We start from the raw sequence: 27,737 nt of genomic DNA, 5'->3' as shown, positions 1-27,737 counted from the left end.
TTCCTGACATCAATTCAACCAAACTTGAAAAAACAACATTTCCATTAGTGCAGGCTTTTTTTTTCTTACTGGCTTTTTTTCAATCGAGCAGGGCTCCATGATCTCACTCACATCAAACCGCTCCATGATGAAATGAAGTGTGATTTCACTCTTTAAATACGTCAGATTATATCGCAATCCATTTTGCAATAATCTGCCCAAACTTGTTTTAGGTGGGATGAGCTCAGACTTGCGTCATTGATTTCCAATGCTACTAGTTGTCAGAAACAAGTTTAGAGAAGTTTGAAATTGTGAAATAATTTGTGCATTGAGCCAAGTTTTCTTCTCAAGAGAATCCATGACATGAACTGGGAGGGCCCAGGTGTAATGACCCCTGTTGTACATTAGGGCTGCGACCAATGACTATTATTATTTTCTAATACTCTTGATTATTTTCATGATTAATCGATTAGTTGTTTGGTCAGAAAATTACAAAAAATGTCGATCAGTGTTTCCCAAAGCACAAGATGACGCCCTCAAATGTCTTGTCCACAACCCAAAGATATTCAGTTTACCGTCACAGAGTAAAGAAACCAGAAAATATTCACATTTAACAAGCTGGACTTTTTTTCTTTACAAAAATGACTGAAATCAATTAATTATCAAAATAGTTGGCAATTAATTTGATAGAGCTGCAACAAGTAACCAAATAGTTTATAGTCTATTGTGGATTTTGTTTTAGCTACTTTAAAATATTTAATTCAAAGTCACTCTGTTCAAGCATTCAATGCTTTGTTTATTGAAAATGACAAAAGACATTCTTCACAATACAAAATTATACAGAATACAAACTGTATACCAAGTCCAGTATAAAAAAAAAGAACATTACAAGTGTTACAAAGGTTTTTCATTGATTTGAAATCTCGTCTTCATTAAAAGGTTTTGGGGAAAAAAAGGGTAACAAGGCACAGCCGGTACTATCTGAGAAGCATAGTGCATAAAATACATACAAAACCATACAAGTGAAATGACTGCTTTCACATTGTGATGAACATTTAAGGAAAAAGATTTAAAAAAAACAAAACAAGATTAAAACAACCAAGCTCTCTGCGCAGAATGAGCTGCTGGCTAGTCTTCTGCAGCTAGCTACACGTCACTACTGTCCATCGTGGACAGGGTCATGTGGAAATGTGCTGTTTTTTATCACAAAGAGCCAAGACGTCTCACAGACATCGTGGCGTATGGCTTTTACCAAGTGCTTTCAACCACTGGAATCTGAAGCAACGCAAGTGCAAAAAAGTGAGGTCACATACTGTCTCGTAGGACTTTTCTGAAGCAAAATTTAACAGAGACCGCTGCTGCAGATGATGATAATGATGAGAAACTTTTGACAAGAGATGGATGAAGATGGTTTTTCACAGACCCTGGATCAGGATTTGTGGGTGGTGGGGGACAGGAGCAGAGAGGAGGGTGTTCCTTCCAGGTTTGGCAGGGGGACAGGCATGTGTCCGTTGATTAGGCTGGGGAACTGTGGAGGAAGAGAAAGGGGCTGAGAGTTAGTGGGGAGGGGACGGAGGCTCTCTGAAAGCTGCTTTCCGGTGAGGAACTGCAGCATTGTCACTGCGCTGGTTTCCTGTTTTTTTATTCATTGTGCTTCTTCCTTTTCGTCTCTGTCCCCTCTACCTCAACAACAGAAGGAGAAGTCAACATTATTTGTGCACAGAGAATCCGGTATGGTGTGTGTGCTTGTGGAGGGGGTGTGGTGTGTGCGTGTGTGTGTGTGTGTGTGTGTGTGTGTGTGCGTGTGTGTGTGTGTGTGTGTGTGCGTGTGTGTGTGTGTGTGTGTGTGTGTGTGTGTGTGTGTGTGTGTGTGTGTGTGTGTGTGTGTGTTTCACAAATGAGGAGCAGCTCTCAAACCAGTCCACCCTGTTCAAACCGCCTCCCCTGGGCTCAAACAGGAAGTATTCACAGGATTTCCTCTCCCTCTCACGAGTGCTGAAACAGGACACCTCTGCTGGACCTGCTTACTGAGTCTCGACTAGTTTCACAACCGTTGCTGTCTGCTATTTTGCAGATTTCAAAAACATCTTGTTTTTAAGTTTTCTATGAGCTTTCTGTCAAGTAAACATGTAAACATCTAGAAGATGAGTTTTTGCTTTAGACTGGCAATGAATTTAGACTGGCAATGAATGACAAGACATCATAAAAAGGGGATGTTATTGTACATTATAGTCATATTGGTTATAAAAAAATAAATGATTCCATATAAGTTGAGGCTATAAAACTGGAGCTTATCCTTTTATTACTTGTTGTAAATGTCTTAGAATTGACTCATCTTAATCTTTCCAGTCTTTTTAACAACAGCTGGTAAGAATGGGGGTTTTGCAGCAGTGTTGATTTCACCTGCACCGCTTCACAACTTCCTCCTTGGCACCAAACACTACCAGTAAACAATAATCCTTTGAGTTCTCATCTACAGCTATTTTTGGCCCTCTCTCTCTTCCTCTACTGAATGTGTCTACACCTGTATGTGCTTTCTTACCTGGAAGAGCGAGCTGTGGCCCTGCAGCCGGGCGGGGCTGAGCGGGGCGACGGGGCTCAGGCTGCTCCAGAAGTGGATGCCTGACAACAGCGGACTGTGAGCCAGCAGCAAACCAGAGGGAGTCTGTGAGGGGGGGGGAGACACAGAGGGAGGGAAGCTTCGTGTAAATACGAGAAACGAGTGAAGACAACATTTTTTTAAAAGAAAAACACTGGTTGGAGAGCGTTGCTCGGAGGGCTTCGGTAATGCGAAACATGCTGAAATGAAATGGTAAATGGACGTGCATTGGCGTTTGGAAAAACAAACTGATGGAGCAGGAAGGAAGTCTGTGGTTTCTCCCCAAGAATACAGGGGTGACGTGGGGAGGAGAGGAGGAGGTGGACAGTGGGGGTTGTTGTTGATTGGGGGGAGAGAGGGGAGGGGGGGTCCTCAAGCCAACTAGAGAGAAAACATATGAAATCAATTTCTGCCTCTCTCTCCCCTGGTCTTCTCCCCCCTCCCCCCTACTTTCCCCTGTGTCACCTCAGAGAAGTGAGCCAGTGTTGCGGAGAGGGACCCAGCCCCGCTCCCATTATTAATGGAATTATTGGAGCATATGGCATCACTTAGGGCCTCTTCCCCCCTCTCATAGGTTGGACTTGCAGAAGATTTCTGTAAATCGCTCGTTTTCCTCTGATCTCACTTTTTGCGCCCTCATAAACAGACGGTGTGAGTGTAGCATTAATGCCTTTCTCCATGCATGTAGAAGTCTCTCATGTGGCATGAGTGATTTTTCTTTGTAACAGCTCCAATGTCAACACATTATTAACTGAAATAGATTATGAAATAGCAGCTGATGCTTGCAGCAGAGCCTCTGGCGTTATGGCAAAGATAAAAACAAACCAAAATGTCCCGGCTGGATGAATCTGGTTCTAAATTTCACACAGAAAACGCTGTCCGTCTCACACTAGTCATCTCATTTGAAACTGGACAACCAGAAGAGGTTTAAATCTACTACTGAATTTACCACAGTTTACATTTTACACGCACTTTTATTTCTCAAACTTCAATTTAGACATATTTCTCGAAGGTCTGTTATTTGCAGCACATAAACATTTGGGCAGTAATTTTGGCTTTAACCCCACAGAAATGTTTATCGAAGTTGTTTTAAAAGTTTTATCCAAAACCAAACACAGACAATGACTCATTAGTCTAAATTTGCTCAAAAATGTTCAAACAGATATAAAATTGCTTTGTGACATTAACTTTTTCATACATTCTCTGTGCGTTTCTTGAGGATGTGTTGGCTCAAGTGACTACTGAAATAAATGTAGCAGTAGTCTTTCCACCGACACATGCCAGGCTGTGTCAGATGTCTCTCGCTGCTTTAGGGGCATTGACATCATACTCTGGATGGATCCCATCATCTCCCTGTGGCCAACCAGGCCACCACACACAAGGGACGGAAACAGATAGCATCACAGAATTATTCTCTTTCTGAGATTTGATTATTTTTCGGGGGCAGTGTATTTCAGCTGTGGCTGGCACAGAGTTACATGATCTCTACTGTACCTTCAATTACAGAGGGCAGAAATATGAGGACTTGGAAAAATGTGTCAAAGGGCGACGTTGAGGTGTGTAAACATGTCTCGACTGGATAGAGATGAAACAGGTTTGAGAGCCGCCTCCGGTTCTGTAGAATATTAAGGTTAACACATATCATATTCAAACAAACACCTGGCATGTTGAATGGGTCACCAGTCCTTCAAAGTGCCAACGATCATGATCTAGAGTTTCTAAACCGCCTACTCATGCGTCTCTGAAGAGGCCACTTGAACACACAAGCCATCACCTGGTTGAATCATCTCACCTGTGCTGTGAAGAAGGCAGGAGTGAGGGAGCCAGACGGCAGCGCCGGACTGTTGAGGGCAATGGAGCCGATGTCGCTCCCTGCGAGCAGCAGGGACGGTGCGGAGATCTCCAGAGCTTTGGGCTTTTTGCTTTTTGGTGGGAGTCCATCTCCTTGGTTACTACTACTACAAGTAGTAGAGCTACGTCTGCCACTGCTGCTGCTCTTCTCTGGAGGCTGCAGGGCTCGCTCCCTGTGCCCAGAGGAGAGGTTGAGGGGCTGAGCGCTCTGGTCAGAGTCCTCCTCCTCTTCCTCCTTGACTGCAGGGCTCCAGCTTCGACCGGAGTGAGAGGGTTGGGTGTGGGGAGAGGACGGGGAGTGGAGTTTGGATAACCTGGGGGAGATGAAGGACTCGGGCTTGACAGAGGGAGGGGAGCTCCTGTCACTGGCGTTTGTGCCGAAGCGGATGACGGAGCGCGGCTCCTCCTGGCGCTCCCGCAGGGCACGGAGCAGCTCCGGCTGGTTCTGCAGGGAGCTGATGCTGAAGGAGGAGTAGAGACCTGAGCGGAGGTAGTCGTTCCGACACTGCTGCGCCCCCAGCGCTGCCAGGGTCCTCCTCTGGGCCTCCTCCTCCCCTTCCTCTTCCTCCTCTTCCTCTACCTCCAGCTCAGAGGCCTCTCCTTCCTGGAGGGGAAACCGTCCGGAAGCCAGGCCCATCTCCACGGCCTGGGGGTCCATCTTCAGGATCTCAGGGAAGGACACAAACTTATAGACAAACTTCTGGCCAATCACCTTCTTGATGATGTTCTGTGAAACAGACAAATACCATTAATGATGAGGAAAATTAATCATGAAAATAAAAAAGACATGTCGTTTATCACGGGGATGATGACAAATACTAGACTGAAACAACTGTGTGTGTGAGCTACGTCACAGGCGGATGTCTACTGTGCATCTAATGAGAAAGAGGAAGTGGAAGCGGCTATCAGGGTAGATTGTGGGTTTAGAGAGAGGCACAACTATGAATTTGTTGTGGTACTTTCAGTAAGAGGGACTGAAGACTAGTTGGGTGTTACACAGAGGCAGCTCCTGCACATTAACCACAGTCAGTTTGAATCACCTTGTCATAGTAGTAGCGCAGGGCTCTGCTCAGCTTGTCGTAGTTCATGTTGGTCTTGTTCTTGCGCAGCCCCCACAGCTTCGCCACTTCCTCTGATTTGAGGAGCTTGAACTCTCCGTCTGTGGACGTCCAACATATCAGGTGCTTGTGACTTTGGTCCAGCAGCAGCTGCAGCAGGAACTGCCACAGTGTGATGGCACTGTCCATACCTGCAGCGAGGGAGGGATGAAAAGATTTAGCCCCGTTGGTTATTTTTAACATTATCACATGATGATGTCTCATATCTTCTTCCTGTGGACTTTTTCTCCGCTCAGAGACGTCAGCTGACAAAGAAAAAGTACTAAAACTACCTCCTCCTATGCTACCTGCCAGATGCTACAATGACAGAATAAGCACAAACTCAAACCTCAAAAGGAGACAAGCTGGGTAGCTCTTTGCACCCTGCTGAGCTCATCACTTTGTAGATTTTACACCTGTGTAAACTAATTGTTGATAAGAAAAAACACACACCTTGTGCATTTAAAGGAGACTGCACAAAAAGAGCTGATGTTTCATCTTAATTAAAAGCCTATTTTCCTGATTTCTGTCTTGCCAGCGTTCTTTACCACATACAGACTAAATAAGGTTACTGTCTGAAGGGGGAACAGCCTGTTTGAGCTGTAACATGTGCTGTAAGGACGAGTGGACCGGTGATGAATAGAACAGTGTGTGTTAGAGAGTGTAGTGTAATGTAGCAGCAGCAGCAGAGGAGAAAAAAATATAAGGAGGAACAACAGCTCAAGCCAGAAATATGCTGCGGTTCAACCTGGCCCTCTCTCCACAGGAAGTATGACGGGCCCAGGGTGGGTTATTCCTTTAATAGAGGAATGTGCAGCCTCGAAGCTCCTGTCTGCCTGCTAGGAGCTCATATATTAATAGTGTGTGTGTGTGTGTGTGTGTGCGTGTGTGTGTGTCTATCGCCACAGACAGTAACACCAGAGTATTGCTCAAAGGATTCATTGATTAGTCAAATGACAGATGATAAACTGGCAAAAATATAGACAATTGATTAATTAAGGAAAAATGTTTTTCTTAATGATGTATTGTTTCTTCCGCCAAGGAGGTTATGTTTTTGTTTGTTTGTTTGTTTGTTTGTTTGTTTGTTCCCAGCTGACCACCAATGTCACTGTGATTAGGGATCGACTGATATGGCTTTTTCAGGGCCAATACAGATTCTTAGAAATTAAAGAGACTGAAAACTGATATTGGGCACTGATATTCACTCTTTGTGTCAAAATTTCAAACAACCAGTGATGAAATAAAGTACAGTTTGCTCAAGTACTGTTCTTAAGAACAATTTTCAGGTACTTTACTTGAGTATTTCCATTTCCTGATACTTTATACTTCCCCTACACATTTATTTGATAACTTTTCGACATCAGGCGACCAAAAGTCAATGTCAGGACAAGGCCAACAAGACATCCAACATTGACACTTGGTCGTCTTCTAGATGTCTCAAACCAACGTTATTCGACGTAGAATGCCAACATTGCTCATGAGGTAAGTTTACCAAAACCAAGTCTTTCCAATGTTGGTGGTTGATGTCAAGCCAACATTGGGTTTTGCTCAGTCCAATTTTTATTTCTAATTTAAATTTAGAGTCTGTCCAACGTTGGAGTTCAACGTCCTTCTGATGTTAAACCTCTGACTGGAGCCAGCTGGGTTGTCAACAGGATTACACAAAAACTACTGAAGGTGTTTCCACGAAACTTAGAGGATAGGTCTTGGCCCAGAATAGACCCCATAAACCTGCAGGTGCAGATCTGCATAAATGGATGGATCGCGAGATAGGGCTTGTTAAGGTGGCTGGTATCTATGAGCGAGAACATTTTGATGGGGATCTAATAAAAATCTGGATCCAACAGATTTTAAATAGGTTTTATTTGATACTGGATTAGGCTTGATTGAATTGTATCGATTGTTGGGCCTTGGCAGAGGTATGCACTCTACTGAGTGCCATTCTAGTTGTAAACCAATTTTATATTGGAGTTTTAAACTTTGGATCTGGCAAGCGAGCAATCTGAAGATATGAAGACATCACTTGGGGTCTGAGAAATTGTGACTGAGTAGATTTCAGCTGACATTTTGACATTAATAGTAGGTAAATCAGTTTCATAGTTTATCTGTAGTCTAAGTTACAGTTATTCTTAAACCATGAGACATCTACTATCCTAAATTATAATTCCCCCAACAAAAGGAGGAATAGAATATTTTGACTTTCATCACATTTTTGGAAGTTGGAACAAAGATCGACCGTTTTTGATTGATTGTAATGTAGTGAGGCTAGTTTGATCATTGATTGATTATTAAGAGTTTTTAATCTTCAAACCTAAAAGTATAAAATTAATTAAGCGATTCCTTAAAACACAATCCTGTCAGCTCGGGTCTGTGCTCTAATGTGCATCTATCCTCGGGGTCCTTGACATAAAGACGTTTGCAAGCCCCGAGTTTAGATAGATTTGAATTATTCATCCAGAGTTCTTCTTTGGCTGCTTGTGTGAGAAGTTTGGCTATTTATGTTAAATAAACAAGGTCGTGAAGAAACACTTTAATTTGTCAAAGTAAGGCATCGATCACGTGTGGTTTCTGATTGATCTGACTGACTCATCTTGTAGTCTTTTCTGTCTGATGTGAAGATTAGTGACTGATGCTAAAAAACAATAACAGACAGGCCTTTCAACAGTCTCTGCCCAGAGAGGAGAGGCAGAGGGAGGGAGGGCTGAACTCATTTCCGACACTTGCCATCCCCTGAGTTTTCTATCTGCCATGTGAAACTACAAACCTGTCAAAGTCAGGACTTCCTCCTATTCTACTTCCAAGGACAAATAGTGAGGAGAGGGGATCCCACAGCAGGGGAGCATTTCCCTAGTCCTGCCATACTTCCCACAAAAATCCCAAAGGGAGAGGGTCAAAAGATCGGATCATTGTCCCCTTTCCACAGCTCCACCCTTTAACCCACTCTGAACCCAGACTTTGGGTTTTGGCTTTTAAACACTTTGAAGCAAAAAAAAGTGAAGCCTGCCAATACAGGGCCGCTGAGCAGACAGGGCTACAATTAGGCCAGTGTGACTTATAAACATTCACCTTTGCGAGATGCTGCAAATAGCACAGAGGAAATTTTGAAGTATGGAGCTGCTACTGTGGGTCAGAAAACACCTCAGAGGGGAGATTTTAAATATCATACGGTGATAATAACATCACTGCAGTTATAACACTACCACACAGATTAAAAAAAAGCCCCACACTCTGGCCCCACAATGAGATAACTACAGCCTCTGTTAGACATTGTATAACTCTTTCTAGGAATATTACAGGAGCATTGTGGTGGTTTTTGGTCGGTGATCAGGAGCCCTGCTGCGGATGCTCGGACTGAGAAGTCTCGCTGCGCGCACAAAGCCATCCAGTGTGTTGGCTGAACGGAAACTCCTAATGAGATTAGATGGTGTGTGTGCAGACATTACTTAGCCATGACTAAATCTGCTCTCTTCCTGTTCGCAGACGGTGGAAAATCCAGCAAGGGGCCCGCAAGAAAAGCATCTCTAAACAAGCTACAAGTTTGTTTTTGCATGTTTTTGTTTTGTTTTGTTGTTGTAAGGGAGGATACAGTTTGTATCCGGGACTTGAAGTTGCAGTAACATCGGTCTGGATCACTCTTCTTGCCCCACTGACTCATTTTCAAGATGTTGCTCGGACCGGAAGACGGCACGATTGTGTCCGTGTCTAAATGTTTAACTATTCCTGCTTTAAAACTTAAAAAACACACTCGATCCAAAGACTTCAACACACAGGGGGGAAACTTTACACCAAAGACGATTCATGTGGAGTTTGAAAACAGTCGCTAATACGACTAATCATGCCTCATTTTATCCCGTACGAGCTACCAATGAGCCAACAAAGCGCTGCTCATACATAACAAACATGTCAGGCTGTTGTTTCTTACCTGCGATCTCTCACTCGGTCTTTTCCCTCCGTGAAACTTTACGGTGAAGCTGGTGTGATTCCTTGTTTTTCCATGCTTGCTTCTGGTCTACACAGTTGTGCTGGACTGAAATAGGATCCTGGGCTTTTTCTCTTTCTGAGCAGGAAGTTGGAGCAGGCAGACACAGAGCCGGCTCACTTCCTCTCCCCGACGATTCCCCAGGCAGTTTGCCGTCTGTGTAAACACACTTTTCCTCCCCTCCTCTTCTCCTCTGCCTGCCCGCTGACGGCCAGCAGTAGGTCTACTCTGTGTCGGCACACATGTGGTGTTAGAATCTCCTACAGACCGTAAACTGACATCATCAGTACCGCAAGCCTACTGTGATGCTTTCACGTACGACTCGTTACTTCGACCACTCAACATTCGCAGACACAAAAGTCATGCGCTTGTCCTATTTTCACAACGTGCGACGTTAAATTGCACTGAATCAGCGTCAGAGTGTGGGGATACTTCGTCTGAAGTCAAACAACAGCAGTCATACTTGAGTAAAAGTAGAGATGTCATGTTGAAATATGAGTTTGGTAAAAGTGAAAGTCGCCAATACAAATAAAACTTGAGTAAAAGTCTTAAAGTATTTAATATTAAATGTATTCCAGCATCAAAAGTAATTCTCTGTATACAAAGTACACATGAAAGTAAATTATACTTATATTTACATGTATGTGTGCATCTGACTGATTATCAGATCCAATATTCAGCATTTTTCTGAATATCAAAATCAGTGTTGTTTTTATGAATGACGATCAAATACTTTTAAAATGAGCTACTTTGGCCCTAATGCAGCATGCAATTCAAGATTCAAGATTTCTTTATTGTCATTATACCTAGGTACAATGAAACTATGCAGTAAAATAAAACAAATTAAAAGACATGTAACAATAAACAGGATGTAGCGTAAAGACAAATATAACAGAAAAACAACGAATAAGTAAAAGCAACATTCTGCAAAGTGAATAATAGCTTAAGTTATTAAATAAATATAGTGAGTAAAAAGTACAATATCTGCCTCCGAAATGTAGTCGAGTGGAAGTCTGAAGTAGCAGAAAGTAAATTACAAGTACCTTAAAATTGTACTTAAGTGCAGTACTTGAGTAAATGTACTTGAGTAATATACTTCAGTATATATGTGTGTATCTCTCTCTCTCTCTCTCTCTCTATATATATATATACATATATATATATATAAATAAACTATTAATATTACAGTATTAACTACTATACCTATGTATGACTGTATATGAATTGTGAAAATATGTGCAAAAAATGAGTACAATTGCACAACTCTGAAGTCTTCATATTTTGACTTGTCATACTGTAATACTCATACGATAATGCCTATTATGTTAATTTTATGTATATATGTATTTTATTCTTAATATATAATTAATATTTTCAGTTTTAGTATGTACATTTTAGTATGTATATATTTTTCTATTTTCTGTGTGTTTTTGGTGTCCTCAATTATTGTGGGAAAAATTGAAAATCAATACATTTAAGAAAAAAGGCACATTCAGGAACTGCTTTTTAGAGCGCGACCGATATATTTGGCTTGGCCAACCACAGATATATCAATATCAATGTATATACTGTCCAATAAGCGCTGATACTAAACTTTTGTTTTTGACACAATAATGCAGAAAAAGATGCCTGGGGTGATTTATGATGAATACATTTCCATTTTTACTGTTTCAGCGCAATGATGTAAAATATCCTGTAAAATAGCCTCTGTTACATATCCTTGTCACAAGTGTTTGTTAACAACATTTGAAGGGTCATATATATACAGTATATATATATATATACACACACATATATATATACATACATATATACATACATATACATATATACATATATATATATATATACATACATATACATATATATATACATACATATACATATATATATACATACATATACATATATATATATATATATATATATATATATATATATATATATATATATATATATATATACATATATATATATATACATAGTAGTGTTGAAAATGTTATAAAACAGTGAAAACGTAATAAAAACTATAAGTTTGGCATAAGATGTTAAGCTGTTTGAGTATGAACTTTGAGATGGTTAGATTTATATTTTAAGTTAATTTTTTGAAGTTATTTTTGCCTTGATTTGGTACTAGGAATAAAATAGGAATAGCAAAGATCTTCAGCTGGCATGAATTAGTGATGTTGCAAATACATGTTACATACATGGTACTCAGCTAAGACCACTTGGTCTAAAGGGACACCAGAGATGTTTATGTGTAGGCAGAAAGATTTAAAGTTCAAGTAGAATTGCATGTCTCATTTTTTCTAAGGGAAATAAAAACTTTTGGCATTAAAGATTTATTGTGCCACATTTAAGACAGAACAGATTTTGAGCTCTTTTGTTTCTCAGTTTGTTTTAGTGTATGGCCTCTCAGTAGGCCAGAGGTAATGTTACACTGAGGATCTGATGAAATACGCTCGGCTAGTTTGTTTAAGGACCTGTGTACCTGTGCAGGTCAAGCAGTGCATGTAGTAGTGATATGTAGTTATGTGTCTGCAATATTTGACCTGAGTACAAATGTTTGTTTGTAATAACATCCAGCTGACTGGCTGAATGTCTGTTCTGTAATGTATGTTTTTTTAATTATTATTATGAAACAGTGTGACTCTAATATAACCTCATCTAAAGAGTAATTTGGGATTAGCTTAAGGTTTGGTCTTGATTTTGATGAATCTTTACAGAAAAATCGGATGTAATTGCATCATGAGATTTAATTGTTGCACCACTACCACCTAACAGTACGCTGAATCATCAAATTGAATTGCAAATGTTTATCATGTTGTCTCCACCACCACAACATTTACACACACAAATGAAATGTCTGACAGCAAGTGAAGGCATCAGTAGGCATTCAAATTTCCTTGATTTTGTTGTTGATTGTTTGAAGAAATAACAGTAATTGGTTTGGTTGTTACACTTTAAGTAAAATACAGTTATACTTAATTAATGAGGCTCGTATAAAAAAATTCAACCTTCAACCTTCACTCAACCCGTTTGGCTCCTTCACCTAAACAAATCCATTTTTGTCGCTGCTGATGCATATTTGTGTGTAAATCACGTGAACGCAACATGTCCACACATCTCAGTGAGCAACCTGTGGAGGTCAGTGGTCCCCAGCGGTGTGACAACGAGGAGGCGTGGCTCTCCAGCGGTGCGTCTGATTGGCGGCTGAACTTCAGGCGGCTGAACGTGGAACCTTGGAGAGCGGCGAGCAGCGCTCACTGCAGCAGAGTCCGGCTGATGCGCAATGCCTCGTTTTACTGTCCACATCCGAGATGAGTGGCTGGCAGTGCCCTGCCGGGATACCACCAACACCATTCAGTGGCTCGGCCTGGAAGCTCTCAAACGTTACATAAAGAACAAACCCGACAACGGCGGCATCACGGCTGTAAAGGACACTCGCTTTATGGTGCGCAGGTGCCAGAGTTTGGGTTTGTTGGACGCGGATGACACCATCCAGGATGTACTGGAGGATAATGACTTTGTCGAGCTTGGTAATGACTGTATGCAGTTAAAATATCAGAAATGTATGCACCACATTTGTGGGACATTGGGGATGTTTTACCACTAGCTGTGCGTAATTGCGCATGGCCAGTTACAAACCAAGGGTATGCGACATTAAATGTAATTACATTATCTAACAATAAGAGGAAATACTTACAATGTATATCATAATCCTGTATTTACAGCTATTGAAGGAGACACCATGTCTCCTGACTTTATCCCGTGTGAGCCTGGAGTTTCTCATCTGTATCCTTAAACCTGCTTAGTATTTGTGCCATATTAACTACAATGACTACTTTTGTTTTTAATCATAAAGTCTGTTTCTGTTCAAGATATTATACTGTTTTGAAATATGGGTAATAGTAACTTTTGAAGGGATAAAATAAATCAAGAGTCATATATTTAATAACATCAGGTTTTATAAAAATCCAGTACAGGGCAACCATGTTTTTGCTGAAAGTTCCTTAATCCGACTGTGTGAAACAGTACAGCAGCATACAGAGAACCAGGAGAAGTAAGTGTATAATTATTCTCTGTTTTAAACATGTTGGACCGACTACTACTACTGTGTAACACGAGTCTCCCTGTGCAGTATATCTCCCTGGACGGGAACAGCCTGACATCGACAGATCTGGTCAATTTAGGAAGGGGACTCTATAAGATAAAGGTAATGATCGACAATTGTATTTGTTGTCATGGCTCCTCTGTGCTAATCTTTAACTTTAACCTAATCATTCCCTTTGCCAACATTTTTCAGCTGACTGCAGAGGCAGAAAGGAAGGTTGTGCAAGCCAGAGAACTTTTGGACACCATCGTCAAAGAAAACAAAGGTAAAGATGACATAAGAAAGACCTTAAATTCTTTAATGTTTACCAGCTACTGTACACAGAAATCAATGATCCGGTCTGACTTATCTGTATCTCTTGTCTCTTTCCCTCCAGTTGTCTATGGAATCACAACAGGTTTTGGGAAATTTGCCCGAACTGTCATTCCTGTCAGCAAGCTCAAGTAAAGACAATATTTTCATAATCTCTGGGTTCCACATGCACCCAAAAATCTGTCAAGTGCGACTAAATATTTTTGTTGGTCGCACCGGCGCGCCTGAAATTTAGCATGTCTAATTTTAAAAGTTAGGATCACCAGTGCAACCAGTGTAAAGTGTTTGTCTTGAGCTCTGATTTTCTTTGTCAACATCAGATCTTCTGTTGGAGAATGAGTCGTTATTATGCGCTGATTGCTGGCTATTCACTTCTCGTTCCACAGGGAGCTGCAGGAGAACTTGGTGCGCTCACACTCAGCAGGTAATACAACTCTGTAAAGCTCACTCACTAATTAAGATTGCCTGACAAAGAGTTTCAGCATCATCAGTGTAATGTTACTGTTTTTAGGTGTGGGAAACCCGCTGAGCCCAGAAAGAACCCGCATGCTACTCGCACTGAGGATCAATGTTCTGGCCAAAGGGCACAGCGGAATTTCTCTGGAAACCCTTCATGCCATGATCCAAGCATTCAACGGTAAACCACCGACCTCATTTTACCTTAGCTGACCTGGGATATCAGCTTCAGTTCAGTCGACTACTGATAACTTCCTTTAGGGATCAATATCGGGGAAGCTGACTGCCATATAACTGATTTTCATCTGTATCTCACTTTGCCCCTGCAGCCTCCTGCCTCTCCTTCGTCCCAGAGAAGGGAACAGTGGGTGCCAGTGGAGACCTGGCACCCCTTTCTCACCTGGCCCTGGGGCTGATGGGAGAGGGTAAAATGTGGTCTCCCAAGAGCGGATGGGCAGATGCCAAATATGTAAGATAGAGTTGTCATAACGACTTTTACATTGTTGTAAAACAATGACTTGCTTAATGCTACAGGAAATGTGCATTTTGCTTGTAAGAGTGAAAGGTTGCAAGGTCCAATCGGACAACGTGTTTGCTTTTTGATGATCCCATAACCTTTTACATGTTTTTCCCCTTTCATCTCTGGCCAGGTCCTGGAGGCACACGGACTGAAGCCAATATCACTAAAGCCTAAAGAGGTAATGTTTAAAACCCACCGTGCTCTCTCATATTTGAATGACCTGCACTAAAATGACCCAGGGTTCACTGAGAACGAATTGTGGTTTCTCAGATACAGAGTTTAAAAGAACAAAAAAAAAGTGTTTACATTTACAATTAAACAGCACAATATAGAACACACTGCCTTGCTTTCTCCTAGTGGCCTTATTAAAGCAACAAAATGTTATTTCCTGGAGAAAGCGTCAGTATTTGATGATCTGGGAATGAGACTCTTTCTCCAGGAAGTTACATTCTGTTGCTTTAAGTGAAAAATACATCCATCTCACTGTCAGCCTGTCCCACACAGGGTCTTGCTCTGATCAACGGGACCCAGATGATCACCTCTATGGGGGCGGAAGCCGTGGAGCGAGCCCTGGCGATCGCTCAACAGGCAGACATCATTGCTGCTCTGACTCTGGAGGTGCTAAAAGGAACCACCAAGGCCTTTGATAGTGGTGAGCAGCGGCAGCAGCAAGAAAATCACAAAACAGAAATATTTACCTCAAACTTCAGGTTTTCTGTATCTGTTTTCATTTTCTGGTCTCCTCCTGCAGACATCCACACACTGCGTCCTCACCCAGGCCAGATAGAGGTGGCCCAACGCTTCCGCTCGTTGCTGGACTCTGATCACCATCCGTCCCAGATTGCAGGTCAGAGGACAGACCCAGATTTTAAAACAAACAGAGCTCCAACGATTAGTCGATTAATAAATTAGCTGCCATTTTTTTTATAATCAATTAAATGTTAAGTCATTTTTCAAGCAAAGATGTCAAACATCAGCTGTTTACAGCTTCCTACATGTAAGGATTTTCTGATTGTCTTTGTCACTTATGACAATAAATATAGAGTCTTTGGGTTGTTTTTATTGTTGGTTGGGCAAAAGAAGAAAATTGAAGAATTCACTTTGGGCTCTGAGTAATTATGAGGAGAATATTTAACAATTTCTTGACATTTTAAAGAGTAATAGTGACAATAATCGACAGATTAATTGATACTGAAAATAATCATTGTTGCTGCCCTCAAAACAGACAAATAACATTACATTATATATTAATCACGCATAGGTATTGTTATACACTTAAAATCTGAGCAGCACTGTTGCCTCATAGTGAAAGGATCCTGTGTTCATGCCTTCATAGCACCCGTAAACATGTAGTACTTAATGTGTGTCTTTGGTGTTGGTATGTTTCTCCAGAGAGCCACCGCTTCTGTGACAGAGTCCAGGATGCCTACACCATGCGGTGTTGTCCTCAGGTAACCTCAAGTCGAGTTTATTCATATATCCCAAAATCACATGTTTCTCCTTTAAGACTTTACAATCTGTGCACCCTCGATGCTCACTCTCTCAATTTTGGAAAAGGAAAAACTCTGTGGTGGTCTCGTGTGATAGGTCCCATATGAGTCCTGAAGCAGAGCATTCAGGTAGTTGGAACTGGAGTAAGAGTGTGTAAAGTATTCAGTTGTTCCTGAGCATACCCTTCTGTTTACAGGTTCATGGAGTCACCAATGACACAATCAAATTTGTCCAGAACATCATCAATACAGAAATCAACAGCGCCACCGACAATCCTGTATCCTTCCCTGGTACAAAGACGAGAAAACTAGATGGTTTACACTTTTTTTCTCTGTACTCAAATTAGTTCAACCACAAAGGTTTTCCCATAAATTGCCAGACTTGATTTATTTTTCTTAACGGCCCTCTAAGATGGTATTTGCGGAAAGAGGTGAGACCATTTCAGGTGGGAATTTCCACGGTGAATACCCAGCTAAGGTACACATGTTTGTGACTCATAAAACATCTTCTTTGTTGTGGATTTTGTTCTCGTCTTTTTCATTGCCCCTTCTTCTCTCTTAGGCTCTGGACTTTTTAGCCATTGCAGTCCATGAGCTGGCCTCAATCAGTGAGAGGAGGATTGAAAGGTTGTGTAACCCGTCTCTGAGTGAGCTGCCTGCCTTCCTCGTCAATGAGGGAGGACTCAACTCAGGATTCATGATTGCTCATTGCACTGCTGCTGCTTTGGGTTAGTGTGCAAAGAAATACAATAAAATGGAGCATGATTATCAGGGAAGATAATGATATGTTGCTACTAAGCAGATTCAACAGATTTTAATATAGAGTAAAGGCTTTCAGCTAGAATGTTTTTAACAAAAGATTCATGGTTAAGCATTATTTTATTTTATATTTTTATAATTATCTGTATTCACGTCTCTTTTTACTCAATGTTTTAAGCATGAACCTTGAAATTGATCTCCATTTTTGTACTCTCTAGTTTCAGAGAATAAAGTTTTGTGTCATCCATCGTCTGTGGACTCCTTGTCCACCAGTGCTGCCACAGAAGACCATGTGTCCATGGGAGGCTGGGCTGCGAGGAAGGCCCTGAGGGTCATAGAGCACGTGGAGCAAGGTGTTTTGAAACAGAAATGGACATTGAGTGCTGAACACAGTGATGTTATCACATAAAAAATAAAATTTATTCAGCTATGGTTTTCTAATGTGGGTGCCGTAGGACTTTACACTGGCATCAAATGAACCAATCCATCCAAAGGCCAAAATAACACTGAATAAATCAATAACTAACATTAAAGCAATAGTAAAGCATCCGCAGTTACAGAAGCTGCTAAAGTTCAGTGGTCATTGTCTCCAGCAGTTTTTTAGAAAAGATTTGATAATCATTAAATTTTAATTAATCTTTGAAAGCAACAAGAAGCAACATCCTGAGGCCTCTGCCACAAAAAGGTGCAAAGGTTAAAATGGAGGAAACCGTGCCAGTGTACACAACTGTGTATAAAAACTGCATCAGCAAAAATTTTCATGGTTTTGAATCAATTATTCACTCATTTAGTGGTTAACCATGAAACTAGGTCAATTCAAAGTCAATGCCTCCAATCCAATTTGAAATTTGACAATATGAAAAGCTAAAGCTAAAGCAACAGCTGTAAAGACTACAGAGGCCTTTCAACCTATAATAACTGTTTCTGGCTGTATAGGATCTTAAATGATATTGGAAGAGTATTGTGAGTTTTGTTGAGTCCAGTAGCTACCCTACATGGACATAAAATATCTGATTTATCTGATATTCCCATTCAGGTTGCAAGCCTAATTCAAAGATTGGATGAAGCAAAGCATCTTTAATGGGCTACACAATCTCTACATCCTCTGCCCAGAATCAAAACATTTTCTCTTTAAGGAACACATAGATCGCAAAATGTAACAATAATAATAATAATGATACAGTTAACTTATAAAGAGCTTTTCAAAATACTCATTATCATATTATTATCATCATACTCACTCAGTCCATGTGACTTTACAGCAAACAAAGGATTGTCATTCAACATCCCGAAACTAGCAACATTAGTTATCGTGTAACATTTTTAATTTTGTGACTGAAATAATCACCAATAAAAAGTGGACTAAACTAAATAAGACATTTAAAATAGTATTCTTTAGCAAACAAACTCAAAAGGTGAATTATTTAGAAACATTTTGCCAAATCTAACTGATGTTTTCTGTGATCAGTTCTTGCTATAGAGCTGTTGGCGGCCTGTCAGGGTATCGAGTTCCTCCGCCCACTTCGTACCACCACTCCACTGGAGAGGGTCTATGAACTTGTGCGCAGTGTTGTCAAGTAAGTCAAACAGATGTGGCCAATGTACACAACTTTCAGTCTGCTGAAATGATGTGCGGGATAGTTAATATTTATCCACTGTTCCACTTCTGGCCGTCTCATAATCTCAACCGTTCTGCCTCTAACAGACCATGGATCAAAGACAGATTCATGTCTCCAGACATCGAAGCTGTTCACCGTCTTCTAATTGACCAGAAGGCAAGTGTCAGGTCTCATGGAGGAAGTTGTGTCATACCGATTTCTGGCTGTAAAATGTGTATAATGAATGTAAACTCAAGGAAAATTGGTCATTTAAAATGACATGTTTATATTTTCTACTTAGGTGTGGAATGTGGCCAAACCATATATTGACAAGTATCAGTCAGAGTACATCCCAGAGTCCCGTCCCATCTCTCCCACTGCCTTCTCTCTGGACTCTCCAGCATCACCGAGGAAGCGTGTTCGTCATGAGTGAAAGGATGTCCAGTTATTGTTCTTTTGCAACAACTAAAATTAAAAACATCTTTTATTGACACTTTTGTGGATTCCAATGAACACCAACCAAAATCTTTGACTGAAGATGCAATGTTGTTTTGACCACTGTAAACTAAATTAATACTTTGATTTCTGACATAAACGTTTTTAATCCTGGAGGATATCTTAATTTAAGAACTGGGATTGCTTTATATATATTTCTCTAGTAATTATCGGGTATCAAACGTACGCTACACCACTGTGCACTAGAATTGTATTTATCTAAACTTTGTTGTCCCTTTAAAATGTGCCTAATTTAGTTTTTATTGCTGCATGACTACCTCAGCCATTGTGTACCATTTTCATATCAAATATTTTTAATGATGTAGCACAAACAATGCTAAGATTAAATGTTTTTTCCTGGTGTAATTATATTAAAGTTTAAATGATTGTCATCTTTAATGAAATAAATCCCCAACAAGAATAAAAGTTTTTAAAGCTGCATTCTTTAACTGTGTGGATGATTGTATTAACCCTGCTTTCTGCTCACTATTCCTGTTAATATGTTGGTACATTTACTATAAAGTCAAACAGTAATGGTAATATTAGTTACAATATCAGTACTTCTATAATCTACTATCACTGTTTGTCATTACGATGTTAGGTAATATTATTATAGAAACCCGTAGAGTGTAAGACACCGTGCAGCTACAACATGTCAGAGAAGTGATAGCAAAGAAAAAAGTGTTGTAGGTTTATCTGTTTAACTGTCACCTGATTTGACACAAAGCTTCTGATTAACTGAGGGGGAACAAGCGGGACAGCTGAAGCCAACAAATGTGAAATGAAAAATGACTGAAAACACTGATCCATTGTCAAAATAGTTGCTGACTGATATTCTGCCGATCAATTCATTAATCGACTAACTGATTCAGTTTAAATTATCTGTTATGTAAAGATCAAATAAAATATACTTTCATAAACAAAGTTCCCCCTTTTGTTTGGTATCAGATGAGCAAAACTCATAAAAACCGAAACAATGAATATCAGCCTGTGATTCATTAGGAGTACATCTGTTCACCAAAAGCTATCTAATTACTTTTCAGTCAAGTATCTAGTTTGCATATTCGCTCAGTGTAAACAGAGAGGAATGTGTTTACACTCACCCTGCTTGTGTTCGCTGTGTGTGTTGAACAAAACAAGGGAAGTAAACAGCTTCTAGTCCAGTTAAACAGCCCTTACCTGTCCGGGCTGAGAAGCCACCCTGCCACCTTGAGGTGCTGTGAGGAAGGAACCTGTGGAAAGTAAATTGGTATGTCACAGACCAGGAAAGGCAGCGTTGGTCAACAAATTCAAAGGTTACACAAACAGATAGTAACACGGGGCAGAAGTTTGCTGTGCACAGAAATAGCTCAATCTTACAATACAGAACTTATAATTGTGTGTTTAGCCTATTTTTTTTTTCATTTGATCAAACCACAAACACAGGCCGAGTCTACAATACGCTCTGATTAAACATAGAAGACTGCCAACATCATTTCCTACAACGTATGTCAGAAGTGTTTATGTGCAAACATTTATGAGCACTAATGTAGATACGTCTAGTGTTAGATGGCATATCAAGCCTGCACTTGTTTCAAACCATCCAAGTATCCACATAATCAGGGTAATACTGTTGTATGTGTTTTGGGGAGGACTTTCAAAACTCTATAATGGTTGAATCTACTTTGTAGTTGTTAGGTTTAACATTTGATGTTCATTTACAATTATGTAACAATTCAGCCTTGCAGTCTGCAGGCTGCAGCACAGCACGTTCTCCATAAACATCTAACCAAAAGAAATCAGCATAAATTGAAGACAACAGAACAAGAAATGAACCTCATTCTCAGTTTCACCCAGCTCACACAACAAAGTCTGTCCCCCTGTAGAGTAGCACTAAAACCTGCCAGTCTCAAAAGCTCACGGTAATGTTTCTTTGCCTGTTGTCTAAATTATATTTCACATGAGGATCTACAGTATAGCTGTCCTTTATGAGACAGTAGGTTTGTATTTTTTGCTTAGACAGTATATAAACAGACCATTTTTCTTTATACATGAGAAAATGAATGATAAATCATTGAAACAGAATAAGGATTTCGAGTCTTTTGCCCAGGGATGACCATGATGACCACTTAAATATCTTTGTTGTGGGTCATGATCAGACATCTCCACAATAAGTAAGCCTAGAAAAGTCCATGCGAGCAGGGCAGGATGTAAAAGTTGCAAATAAAATCCTTACCCTAATTTACGAAATTCGTTGTCAAGTGTCTCTCTCTTTAGAGATGACATATTATAAATGGATTATACGGTTCAAAAAATAAAAACGTGTCTCCTTCGAGCCGGATTCGAACCAGCGACCTAAGGATTTCAGCATTGACGCCTCTACAGTCCTCCGCTCTACCAACTGAGCTATCGAAGGGACGATATCAATAGGATCCCCATTACAGATTTTAAAGCTGGCCTCTCCAATCTAAAAAATATTACCATTTTTGTCAAATAATGTTGCTCCTCGTTACATTTTGTCTAAAGCCACTTAACGAAAGTGCGTCCACACGCTAGCTAATGCGAATTAGCGTACCGAATGTTCGCTAGCTAGCTAGCTAACGCTAACCAACTAACACTTTCAACGGATGTGTAGTTATTACTAACGCCATCTCTGACTAAATGCGCTAGTTTTATTCGAAAACACCGTCATGAACAAAGAAATCATCCAAAGTTAATGCCGGTAATGTTAGTTAATGCTAAAGCCAGGTTCGAGTTAGTTAGCTAGCTGTTATGCTAGCTAGGTAAGTTATCTGTAGTTCCTCTCATACGTAGACAACAAACTGCACGCACACCCTCCTGCGACCAAAACAAAGAAAAATACCGAGAGGGTTTTGAGGTTTTAAGATATTTTGCTCAACAGCACACCTGCAGCAGCCCATCCTATTTTTTTATTCAGAAAAGTAACGTTAACAGAAACTCTTGTCAAACATGGGGAAACTTATTAAGGTGAAGTTAGCCTACCTCTGCCCCCCAGCTGTGGTGGATCTCTGGATGATTACAAGGTGTGATGTCACTAAAAAGCCCAACTCCAGCTGACACACAAAGTCCTTTATCAAGAAAACATCCACTGTTATCAGAGATGGTTTGCTCTGTCTCTTTCCCCAGTCGTTTTTTTTTCTATACCTACCCAGGTCTCGAACCAGCAACCCACATCACAGTGATGGGTTGACTGCTACTTTCTTTTTCTTTGCTTTGACATATTTCAACAGATAGTTTCTGCTTACCTGTTGCTGGAATACAAAACAAAATGTTTAACACATATAGCAGTAAGGTCTACATCTACATCTTAAGTCACTGTAATATGCATGTTTGCAGTGAACAGCTCAGGCAGGTTATCCTACAGCCAACACAAGAGAAGAGGTAGCCCAACTAAAACCTTCATGTCTGAGGTCAGAACAAAGTCACACCACATACGACTCTGACCTAACAGGTCACAGTCACTGATTATCAGCTTGCATCACTAGGCCTGATGCTTAACAACATAATTTCAGTGTTACTGTAACTGTAATCAACAGAAATAACTGTCATCAATCAGTCCAGGACAGCTTTAAAAGGAGTAATTACAGTAGTTTTTTGCAAATTTAGCCACTAGGCATCGGTTAAACACCTTGAAGACATTTGAGTCATGGTTAAGCCACTGAACAACGGGCACTTTAGTTCCTCTTATCATCACTGCCATCTCTAACAGTGCCCTAAACAACAGGAAATAGTGCTGTTGTAATGTTTGCAGAGGGTTTATCTTTGCAGAGCAGAAAACACACACCGCTGAGAGCAGGCTGCAGCTGTGGTCAAGATATTATTGATGGTTAGGCCTAGATCTGTGAGACAGTTACAGTTTACACACTTTTGTCTGATGCTCTTATTCAGAATTATCTAATTGTTGCAAAAGTATGTTGTGTTTGTTTGTTTGTTTTTTCAACTTTGGCAATGTAATGAGAAGTTTTGGTAAAAGAGACTTGATGCATATTTGCCTATATTTGCTGTTTAGACTTGAGACATAAACATCACATGTTTATTTTATATATATGAGCACGCAAACATGAGGAAAACAACAAATCCTGTGTGATTAAGAGTGAGGACCTTGAGTATGACTTGTATTTCTTAACATTTTCTAAAACACCAACAATTTATAACTATGATTGATGTAATTTATGTGTACTAAATTACTATCTTGTTCCATAATAGTCTTTTTTGAATCACTCCTTTTAAACTAGGTTCAATTTTAACCACTAGGTGGCAATATTTCCTCATTATAAGAAATGGAAATGTGTCCTTAAGTGAACACACAATGCTGAGATATTCCTTCTTCTTCTTCTTCTAATTCTTCTTCATCATCATCTTCTTCTTCTTCTATATAACTATAACATAAGTAGAAATAATACTACTGTAATGAGAACTGACCCAGCGAATGAAGATGTCGCTAATGCAATGAAATATAAATACATGTTGTGTGCTTCAGTATCAAAACATAAGTGGTTTGCCAGCTGATTGCATGTAATGAGGATTTTCCAGCTGTTATATCACACTGGCAGTTCAGCCTCCATAGCGGGCCAGTAATGTGATCACTGTCAGTTTGATCACGATGCCCTGAGCTCAGAACCCGAAACAAATTATTATCCGACACATTGTGACATGCCAGCACCAGGGAAGGGATACGCCACCTGCAGAATTAACCCTCAGCCAGGCTCACAAAACCCATTGTACATTCACAAGAGAGGGAAAGTACAATCTCTGAAGTTATTGATATCAGTAACAGAAAAACACCAGTGCTGGAAAAACACCAGAGTCAGAGCTGCACAAATTCACACACAACTGCAATGATCTACTTATATACACATTGAAGATACAGGTCCTGTACTTTTGTTGAGTATTTCTACTTTAAGTTACTTTCTACTGTTCCTCCAGTGTATGAAAATAAGTAATTGCTTTCAGTAAAGTTTATGAAAGGCTTGTATTGATAAATGGGCCTAGCTGTCATCTCCACTCATCCAAAATGAAGACGTACTCGTGCTGTCTTCAGGCGTCAGACAGTGTGGTGATGTGTAACATGTGTAACACTGGGACAGACATGGAGCCTACAGCCGGGTCCCACTGGTGAGGCAGCAGATAAATTCCTCTCGTAACACTGGCAAAGTTTGAAGGGTGGATCTTCAAGACACGTTACCATCAATCACAACCTCTAATAGAGGGCTCCACATGGCAAACGTTATGATTATCCTCAATCTAGAACCAACTTTCAAATGTTTCATGGCTTTTTACACAATTTTCTTCATTAAAGTGTGTTAAATACTACAATTACATGGTACAGTAGGTGCAATTTTTCTCAGTTATTACATTTTCTGTCAGCAAAGCTTCGAACAGCCAAAAGGCCTCCGCATGATGAACAACTACCAGGAGTCTTCAATCTGCTTTCCAAGGTCAGCGTGTCTGTCACATCCTCATGGGCCATCCCATGTAACCTTGGCTTTTTGAGAGAGTTACGCCCTCAGTGTTTCCAATGGAAAACAGCTTCTTTTGGCTGCCTTGTATGGGCATGACACAATGATGATCAAACACTTGACATTGTGCCAGCCACATCTCTCCTATTTCCATACTGCATGCCAGTACTATAAAGTATACACCAAGTAGTAATCTTTATAGTGCACCGTTCTGAAAGTTAATATACAATAGATTGATTTACTCTACGCTCATGTCTGCCACTGGACATAAATTGAGCTGTTACTGTGGATCACTACAACCAGTTTTTTAAGTAATTTATGTATTTTCTAGGACATGACCTTTTCAGGCTATGGGAGGAGCTTTCACTTTAATAAAACACTACAAAGCAAACTGACTTTATTGCCAACAATAGTGGATTTGACTACATCTTCACAACATTTAGACATTAAATTAAAAAACAATAATTAAATGTAGAACTACATACAATTGTTACTGATGTAAAACATCAGTTGAATCAGTGATAACAATAAAAAAGATAAAACTACAGTTTTATGTTTAAAATCAACTGCATTTGGAATTAAAGATGTCTTTTTCTACTATTACTGTCCAAGAAAAACCTTTAAAAGTTTCAAAAGGATACAGTGAAGGCCATCACTTCACAGAGGTCCCTTCCTTCATAACATCATGTAAAATTACCTGTAATGTTGGATTGATATATTATTAGAGCAGGTGAGCAGTTCACACAGAACCTGTCATGGTCATCACACATCACATCACGACTCTACTTCGTAAGGAAAGTTAAAAAGGCTGAATTCCTGTGCCAAGTTCTTGTCAACTTCTACAGAGGAGCAGTAGAAAGCATCCTGACTGGAAACATCACAAACGGGCATGGTTCGTGCACGGCCCAGGACAGGAACGTCATCTGTACCTATCTACAGAGCATCAGAGATATCGCTGAGAGCTGCATCAGTCGTCAACCTGTGAGACTGCTGAACTCATCCTGCACACTCCACCGTTAAAAGTTTATTTTTGTGGCCTGATTATTTATTCATAAGTTTGTAAAACTTTTGTTTTTTTGTGTTTTTTGTTATGCACATGAAACCCGAGGAACAGAAGAGACACGACCCGACATCCTGGAAAATTCATTCATTCATTCATTCATTCAAAAATCTTGTGTTGTGTAATGACAATTAAATTAGTCTTGACTCTTTCTGCCTAGTTGGCTGCTGGTCTCACCCGTCAAATAGACAAAAGAACTCACACACATGTGGTTCACACAAGGTCAAAAAGTGTCACAGCTTCCTCTCCCACTGTAAACAATACTGTATGCTCTTTTCCTGTTTTTTATTCATAACATGTGGCAGGTGACATGACACAGGTACACTTCAGCCCTCTGCCGGCTTTCCGTTCCCCTCCCACAGCACTAAAACCTAAAAATGGGACACATCCGCCTGCCTCGCTTTTATGAAGGTGAAACTCCCACGTTTTCCCTGTTTCTGTGTCCACTCTTAAAATCAGGCTTGTGTTCAGTCATCTCTTGAGTCCTTCCTGTGCAACGTGTCAAAAGGTGAAGTAAAATATAGAGTATAAACCTCCAGAAGTGTCTGGATGAAGACAGCTGAGGGAGGTGAGGGGGGATGTGTGTGGAGGGGTAGGGGAGGCTTTTTCTGTGCTGTAGCATCAAGATCATTACTACTGTCATAGTATAATATGAATAACTAACAGTAGTGATGCCAAATGGGTTACATCATGGGAAGAGTTCCATTTGAGGACTTATATTTACATAACACAGACGCTCTTTCATTTTTTTGTCATTACAGATTGAATCATCTGATGAAATGTGGGCGAGGGCAATGTTATGGCTAGAAACAAGCAGACAGATAGCAGTGATAAACGTCATAAAAATGAAGGCAAAGAGCAAGAAAACCAGTGACAGAGGGTGTTTGGAGCCCTCTGTTTAATGCCTAGCCTGAGGGCAAGGCACCTTCCCTCCTCGCCTGGAGCATGTCTGGCTTTTTGTCTGGCTTTTACAGGAGAGTAGACAGATTACTTGCAAGGGTTGAGACGGTTCAGTGAGCTGAAGGTACTAGGTGACATGGCAGCATGAAGGGGGGGAGGGAACCATATCCTTTTACAGTCTGGAAATAAAGCAGGCCAGCGGTGGTGGAACGGCCCCGCGTCTGTCATCTTATTGGGCCGTTAGATGACGAGACCACAAGCAGCACCACTGGTGGAGGTCCAGTACCAGATTATAGCAGTCACAGAGGTCATTTCACATGAGAAGAGTAGTTCAACCCCCCTGACTTTATCAATTTATTAATCATTCAACAATTACTGGTTATAGAGTTGTGAGACAGTTTTTTTTTTTAATGGAGTGACTGAACAGTGTTTTCTCTTAAAGGAATAGTTTGAGAGTTGGATAAGGTGATTGACGCCACTCTCATGTCTGTACCGTAAACAAGAAGCAACAGCTAGCTGGCGGTTAGCTTCGCCTACCCTTAGTCTGGAAACAGCTAGCCTGGCCCTGTCGAAACCACAGACTGTACAAAACATGGATGTCTCTGTGGCATCGCCCAAAGGTTTTGAAAGAGCCATTGTGAAGCTCAGTGCAGCGGCTCTGGCCGTCGCTATCTTGGCGAGCTCATCCTAGGAAAAATTATAGTAGAGGTTGATGAGAAAGCAGCTTAATATGACCCATAGTTATGTTTCTTTTCAGGCGGCGACATCTAGTGGCTGCAGTAATGATTATGACAGCGAAGAAGGAACTCAGGCATAGTAGTATAAAGAACGAAAAGTTTGTATAGGGAGGATGTTGGGGACGGACGGTACGGTGCGTGTCCAGTTTGAAACCAGAAGTCAACGGTGAGTTCTTTTAACTTGCTCACCTAGTTAAGTTGCATCACACACATAATGTAACATAAGTGTAGCATAGGTACGTTTGTAACTGAAGTTACAAAAGTAATATAGTTATTTTAAGCCAAACCACAATGTTTTACTGAACCTAACCAAGTAGTTTTCTTGCATAAAT

At 40.4% G+C, this 27,737-nt stretch overlaps 2 protein-coding genes and 1 non-coding gene across 4 annotated transcripts; 1 reads left to right on the top strand and 2 right to left on the bottom strand.

Annotated features, from left to right (window-relative positions):
- Positions 1 to 750: 750 nt before the first annotated feature.
- LOC141001308 (ETS domain-containing protein Elk-3-like) lies at positions 751 to 15,688 on the bottom strand. Of its 2 annotated transcripts, none has more exons than XM_073472335.1 (5): positions 9,449 to 9,737; positions 5,470 to 5,678; positions 4,371 to 5,156; positions 2,522 to 2,644; positions 751 to 1,507 (listed from the first exon to the last, which is right to left on the bottom strand). In XM_073472335.1, the coding sequence occupies exons 2-5, from the start codon at positions 5,674 to 5,676 to the stop codon at positions 1,409 to 1,411; spliced, it is 1,215 nt and encodes a 404-aa protein (XP_073328436.1). In that variant the 5' UTR covers positions 5,677 to 5,678; positions 9,449 to 9,737; the 3' UTR covers positions 751 to 1,408. The 2 variants fall into 2 exon arrangements, with proteins under 2 accessions (XP_073328436.1, XP_073328438.1); XM_073472337.1 differs by lacking the exon at positions 9,449 to 9,737 and adding an exon at positions 15,606 to 15,688 and having other exon boundaries at positions 1,312 to 1,507.
- On the top strand, positions 12,773 to 19,688 carry hal (histidine ammonia-lyase). Its single transcript, XM_073472334.1, has 20 exons — positions 12,773 to 13,044; positions 13,240 to 13,300; positions 13,541 to 13,568; positions 13,647 to 13,721; positions 13,812 to 13,884; positions 13,996 to 14,062; positions 14,318 to 14,355; positions 14,443 to 14,568; positions 14,717 to 14,856; positions 15,038 to 15,085; positions 15,412 to 15,559; positions 15,659 to 15,754; positions 16,300 to 16,358; positions 16,595 to 16,675; positions 16,810 to 16,875; positions 16,960 to 17,125; positions 17,375 to 17,509; positions 18,625 to 18,733; positions 18,862 to 18,931; positions 19,056 to 19,688. The coding sequence occupies exons 1-20, from the start codon at positions 12,798 to 12,800 to the stop codon at positions 19,185 to 19,187; spliced, it is 1,965 nt and encodes a 654-aa protein (XP_073328435.1). The 5' UTR covers positions 12,773 to 12,797; the 3' UTR covers positions 19,188 to 19,688.
- Positions 19,689 to 21,555: 1,867 nt separating this feature from the next.
- Positions 21,556 to 21,644, bottom strand: trnay-gua (transfer RNA tyrosine (anticodon GUA)). The gene is given in 2 exon segments: positions 21,556 to 21,591; positions 21,608 to 21,644. It is a non-coding gene; the product is annotated as a tRNA-Tyr (tRNA).
- Positions 21,645 to 27,737: the final 6,093 nt, after the last annotated feature.

This window comes from Pagrus major, chromosome 8, assembly GCF_040436345.1.
Source record: "Pagrus major chromosome 8, Pma_NU_1.0".
Taxonomy (NCBI): domain Eukaryota; kingdom Metazoa; phylum Chordata; class Actinopteri; order Spariformes; family Sparidae; genus Pagrus; species Pagrus major.
This window is presented reverse-complemented; position numbering and strand designations above follow the sequence as displayed.

Bases quoted from the DNA above. Each gene is read 5' to 3' on its own strand.
- LOC141001308 (XM_073472337.1), bottom strand. From the start codon at position 5,676: ATGGACAGTGCCATCACACTGTGGCAGTTCCTGCTGCAGCTGCTGCTG. The intron at 2,645-4,370 runs GTGAGATGATTC...CCCCCCTCACAG, and splicing joins CTGCCTTCTTCACAGCACAG to ACTCCCTCTGGTTTGCTGCT. The intron at 1,508-2,521 runs GTAAGAAAGCAC...CTTCCTCCACAG, and splicing joins GCCACAGCTCGCTCTTCCAG to TTCCCCAGCCTAATCAACGG.
- hal (XM_073472334.1), top strand. From the start codon at position 12,798: ATGCCTCGTTTTACTGTCCACATCCGAGATGAGTGGCTGGCAGTGCCC. The intron at 15,755-16,299 runs GTCAGAGGACAG...ATGTTTCTCCAG, and splicing joins CCATCCGTCCCAGATTGCAG to AGAGCCACCGCTTCTGTGAC. The intron at 17,126-17,374 runs GTTAGTGTGCAA...TGTACTCTCTAG, and splicing joins TTGCACTGCTGCTGCTTTGG to TTTCAGAGAATAAAGTTTTG.